This window comes from Habropoda laboriosa, unplaced genomic scaffold (genome assembly GCF_001263275.1).
Source record: "Habropoda laboriosa isolate 0110345459 unplaced genomic scaffold, ASM126327v1 scaffold68, whole genome shotgun sequence".
Taxonomy (NCBI): Eukaryota; Metazoa; Arthropoda; class Insecta; order Hymenoptera; family Apidae; genus Habropoda; species Habropoda laboriosa.
Genome location: NW_017100195.1, coordinates 1,336,708 through 1,342,276, shown reverse-complemented (window position 1 = coordinate 1,342,276; position 5,569 = coordinate 1,336,708). Strand labels below are relative to the sequence as shown.

Below are 5,569 nucleotides of genomic sequence, written 5' to 3'. Positions count from 1 at the left end.
AGTTGATATATTTTTCTGAATTCCACATTTTGTAGAGGGATAATATATAAACAATATAAAAAGTATTAATTGTTAAGTAGGAACATTATTTATGACAATATCAATTACATTATAATACTCCTAATTAATTACATTACCAATTTTAACATAATAATAAATTTGTTCAGTAATAATTTTCAAAATATATGCGTTACTTACATATTACTTGAATACTCAACAACAATACACTACATCATGAAGTTATATTCTGGTTAGAAAGCTTTACAAATAAACAAAATATAATTTACTGATAAGTGATATTAGTAATACGGTTGTTTTATTTCTATAATACATTATTTTACACACTCGATTTATTCATAGGAAGTTTCGTTTTTGGTTTTGTCTTTGCATTACTGTTCTCTTATGAATTGGTTATAAGTGAATGAAAAGCTCTTTACTTTTAAGCTTTTTAATGATCTCTTCTTTTTAAATTTATTATAGGTTATAACGTGTATTACATTGCATTGCTTTAACACCAGATTTTTCGTTTCGCCAGCTATTCGTTTCCCTTATAAAATTTTATTCAGTTATACAGGAGATTCGAGATTAGAACTTTCAGTTGTTTCGGCTGAAGACATTACTTCTGAAATAGATATATTATACGTTCCTTTATCTCCAGATTTTCCATCCTCAGCAACTGTAGTTAGATTTGGGTTTAAGGTCAGGGGATTTATTTGTACACCACCAGTTTCTGAGATTGTAGCTGAACTTGAATCACTTGACGTTGACGTAGGACTTGATGTTAAATCAACTTCTGTAGTGAACCTCTCTATCAGAACACTACCCAATACTGTGGACGGGTCAGCATTTGAAGTAGCTGGTTCCGCAGCATTTTCGGAAGAGTTTTTGCTATTATTTAGAGTATTACTCTTTTCAACTGTAATATTCACATTGTTCGACATATTAACGCATTCATTAGCAAGAACTATTTTAGATGTAGAACTCAATGTTTCGGTAGGTTGTTCTGCTTCTGAGGCGAACGAATTCTCTTCCCGCAAAACAAGGGTTGTTTCTTTGCTTTCCAATGTACTGGAACCACTGTTACTCGATGTATTGGTTGTTACGAATCGCAATAGGCTGGTCGTGAAACGTAATATGTCCCTCTTTTTGAGTCAGACCATCTAAGGAATCTACTCGGGATAGGGGGCTCAGGTAGTGCACGGTAGATTGATAGTTAAGGCACAACAACTTGCTATTAAACTGTGTATTTGAAAACGTGTATAGAGCGCGAAATGTCTCAGCTTACTTGTAGGAAAATTGAGTGTCGTGTCGTGTGGTGTTCGCTATTTTAAAAACTACGTGTGTGTTGTGATTGGTGGCGTGTAGCTGTCGTAGGTGGTGCTGCGAAAGTGGCGAATATGTTCATACATTTGTTATATTGCTTGGTGATGCCGAAAGTCTGTTATATTATCTTAGGGCATGTGGTGCTCAATTGGAATTTTTGGGTGTAGTAAAGTAATTTTCGTGCCGGCTAAGACCTCGCTTTTTAGAACGTACGTTCCCCTTCTGTCACAGAAGAACCTCTATTCTGAGAGGCAGATGCTTGTTCATTTGACCATGTGGTTGGTCGACTACCACTAGATTGTGTGTGTTCTCTGGAAGTTCCAGTACTGGGTGTTCTTGTTGCCTTTGAGGTACTTGATGTATTCTCTCTTGTACTGGCAGAATGTGTCTTAGACTTGGATGTCGATGTTTCAGTTACTGGCTTTGTTGGTCGTGTACCAGGACCTCTACTTTCAGTGGCAGTTGGCGTTTGTTTGCTTGACCATGTGGTTGGTCGACTACCACTAGATTGTGTGTGTTCTCTGGAAGTTCCAGTACTGGGTGTTCTTGTTGCCTTTGAGGTACTTGATGTATTCTCTCTTGTACTGGCAGAATGTGTCTTAGACTTGGATGTCGATGTTTCAGTTACTGGCTTTGTTGGTCGTGTACCAGGACCTCTACTTTCAGTGGCAGTTGGCGTTTGTTTGCTTGACCATGTGGTTGGTCGACTACCACTAGATTGTGTGTGTTCTCTGGAAGTTCCAGTACTGGGTGTTCTTGTTGCCTTTGAGGTACTTGATGCATTATTACTAGTATTGACAACAGCCAATTTAATTCTGGAATTGTATATTTCAGTTACTGGCTTTGTTGGTCGTGTACCAGGACCTCTACTTTCAGTGGCAGTTGGCGTTTGTTTGCTTGACCATGTGGTTGGTCGACTACCACTAGATTGTGTGTGTTCTCTGGAAGTTCCAGTACTGGGTGTTCTTGTTGCCTTTGAGGTACTTGATGTATTCTCTCTTGTACTGGCAGAATGTGTCTTAGACTTGGAAGTCGATGTTTCAGTTACTGGCTTGGTTGGTGGTGTACCAGAACCTCTACTTTCAGTGGCAGTTGGCGTTTGTTTGCTTGACCATGTGGTTGGTCGACTACCACTAGATTGTGTGTGTTCTCTGGAAGTTCCAGTACTGGGTGTTCTTGTTGCCTTTGAGGTACTTGATGTATTCTCTCTTGTACTGGCAGAATGTGTCTTAGACTTGGAAGTCGATGTTTCAGTTACTGGCTTGGTTGGTGGTGTACCAGAACCTCTACTTTCAGTGGCAGTTGGCGTTTGTTTGCTTGACCATGTGGTTGGTCGACTACCACTAGATTGTGTGTGTTCTCTGGAAGTTCCAGTACTGGGTGTTCTTGTTGCCTTTGAGGTACTTGATGTATTCTCTCTTGTACTGGTAGAATGTGTCTTAGACTTGGAAGTCGATGTTTCAGTTACTGGCTTGGTTGGTCGTGTACCAGGACCTCTACTTTCAGTGGCAGTTGGCGTTTGTTTGCTTGACCATGTGGTTGGTCGAGTACCACTAGATTGTGTGTGTTCACTGGAAGTTCCAGTACTGGGTGTTCTTGTTGCTTTTGAGGTACTTGATGTATTCTCTCTTGTACTGGTAGAATGTGTCTTAGACTTGGAAGTCGATGTTTCAGTTACTGGCTTGGTTGGGCGTGTACCAGGACCTCTACTTTCAGTGGCAGATGGCGTTTGTTTGCTTGACCATGTGGTTGGCCGACTACCACTAGATTGTGTGTGTTCTCTGGAAGTTCCAGTACTGGGTGTTCTTGTTGCCTTTGAAGTACTTGATGTATTCTCTCTTGTACTGGTAGAATGTGTCTTAGACTTGGAAGTCGATGTTTCAGTTACTGGCTTGGTTGGGCGTGTACCAGGACCTCTACTTTCAGTGGCAGATGGCGTTTGTTTGCTTGACCATGTGGTTGGCCGACTACCACTAGATTGTGTGTGTTCTCTGGAAGTTCCAGTACTGGGTGTTCTTGTTGCCTTTGAAGTACTTGATGTATTCTCTCTTGTACTGGTAGAATGTGTCTTAGACTTGGAAGTCGATGTTTCAGTTACTGGCTTGGTTGGGCGTGTACCAGGACCTCTACTTTCAGTGGCAGATGGCGTTTGTTTGCTTGACCATGTGGTTGGCCGACTACCACTAGATTGTGTGTGTTCTCTGGAAGTTCCAGTACTGGGTGTTCTTGTTGCCTTTGAAGTACTTGATGTATTCTCTCTTGTACTGGTAGAATGTGTCTTAGACTTGGAAGTCGATGTTTCAGTTACTGGCTTGGTTGGGCGTGTACCAGGACCTCTACTTTCAGTGGCAGATGGCGTTTGTTTGCTTGACCATGTGGTTGGCCGACTACCACTAGATTGTGTGTGTTCTCTGGAAGTTCCAGTACTGGGTGTTCTTGTTGCCTTTGAAGTACTTGATGTATTCTCTCTTGTACTGGTAGAATGTGTCTTAGACTTGGAAGTCGATGTTTCAGTTACTGGCTTGGTTGGGCGTGTACCAGGACCTCTACTTTCAGTGGCAGATGGCGTTTGTTTGCTTGACCATGTGGTTGGCCGACTACCACTAGATTGTGTGTGTTCTCTGGAAGTTCCAGTACTGGGTGTTCTTGTTGCCTTTGAAGTACTTGATGTATTCTCTCTTGTACTGGTAGAATGTGTCTTAGACTTGGAAGTCGATGTTTCAGTTACTGGCTTGGTTGGGCGTGTACCAGGACCTCTACTTTCAGTGGCAGATGGCGTTTGTTTGCTTGACCATGTGGTTGGCCGACTACCACTAGATTGTGTGTGTTCTCTGGAAGTTCCAGTACTGGGTGTTCTTGTTGCCTTTGAAGTACTTGATGTATTCTCTCTTGTACTAACAGAATGTGTCTTAGACTTGGAAGTCGATGTTTCAGTTACTGGCTTGGTTGCTGGTGTACCCGAACCTCTACTTTCAGTGGAAGTTGGCGTTTGTTTGCTTGACCATGTGGTTGGTCGACTACCACTAGATTGTGTGTGTTCACTGGAAGTTCCAGTACTGGGTGTTCTTGTTGCCTTTGAGGTACTTGATGTATTCTCTCTTGTACTGGCAGAATGTGTCTTAGACTTGGAAGTCGATGTTTCAGTTACAGGCTTGGTTGGTGGTGTACCAGGACGTCTACTTTCTGTGGCAGTTGGCGTTTGTTTGCTTGACCATGTGGTAGGTCGACTACCACTAGATTGTGTGTGTTCTCTAGAAGTTCCAGTACTGGGTGTTCTTGTTGCCTTTGAGGTACTTGATGCATTATTACTAGTATTGACAACAGCCAATTTAATTCTGGAATTGTATATTTCAGTTACTGGCTTGGTTGGTCGTGTACCAGGACCTCTACTTTCAGTGGCAGTTGGCGTTTGTTTGCTTGACCATGTGGTTGGTCGACTACCACTAGATTGTGTGTGTTCTCTAGAAGTTCCAGTACTGGGTGTTCTTGTTGCCTTTGAGGTACTTGATGCATTATTACTAGTATTGACAACAGCCAATTTAATTCTGGAATTGTATATTTCAGTTACTGGCTTGGTTGGTCGTGTACCAGGACCTCTACTTTCAGTGGCAGTTGGCGTTTGTTTGCTTGACCATGTGGTTGGTCGACTACCACTAGATTGTGTGTGTTCTCTAGAAGTTCCAGTACTGGGTGTTCTTGTTGCCTTTGAGGTACTTGATGCATTATTACTAGTATTGACAACAGCCAATTTAATTCTGGAATTGTATATTTCAGTTACTGGCTTGGTTGGTCGTGTACCAGGACCTCTACTTTCAGTGGCAGTTGGCGTTTGTTTGCTTGACCATGTGGTTGGTCGACTACCACTAGATTGTGTGTGTTCTCTAGAAGTTCCAGTACTGGGTGTTCTTGTTGCCTTTGAGGTACTTGATGCATTATTACTAGTATTGACAACAGCCAATTTAATTCTGGAATTGTATATTTTATGTACTGGATTTGTTTGTGGTGCACTAGAACCTTCAGTTTGAGAAGTAGCTGTTGTTTGTTCACTTGGTTGTGGCTCTTCTTGTAACAACAAGTTTGTGGTGATTTTAAATATATCATTCGTAGACATATGGTTCTTCACGCATTGTTTTATCTGATCTTCTTGTTCTTCACGCCCAGCCTTTTCCGGAATATTACATATACGTTTTAATTCTTCTCTGCTTAAATTGTCCTTTTCAGACAATAGTTCGTTCTTCAACTCTAT

The 5,569-nt window shown here is 41.4% G+C and overlaps 1 protein-coding gene across 1 annotated transcript; it reads left to right on the top strand.

The window, feature by feature from the left end:
• The first annotated feature begins 1,427 nt into the window (after window positions 1-1,427).
• Window positions 1,428-4,980, top strand: LOC108570295. Its single transcript, XM_017932133.1, has 5 exons — window positions 1,428-1,436; window positions 1,575-2,093; window positions 2,304-2,723; window positions 4,614-4,823; window positions 4,888-4,980. Exons 1-5 carry the CDS (start codon window positions 1,428-1,430, stop codon window positions 4,978-4,980), a joined length of 1,251 nt encoding a protein of 416 aa, XP_017787622.1.
• The last annotated feature ends 589 nt before the right edge of the window (window positions 4,981-5,569 follow it).

Coding starts and splice junctions, on each gene's coding strand:
- LOC108570295 (XM_017932133.1), top strand. Junction 2,724..4,613: donor GTGTTCTTGTTGCCTTTGAG/GTACTTGATGTA, acceptor GTTGCCTTTGAG/GTACTTGATGCATTATTACT. Junction 4,824..4,887: donor GTGTTCTTGTTGCCTTTGAG/GTACTTGATGCA, acceptor TGTATATTTCAG/TTACTGGCTTGGTTGGTCGT.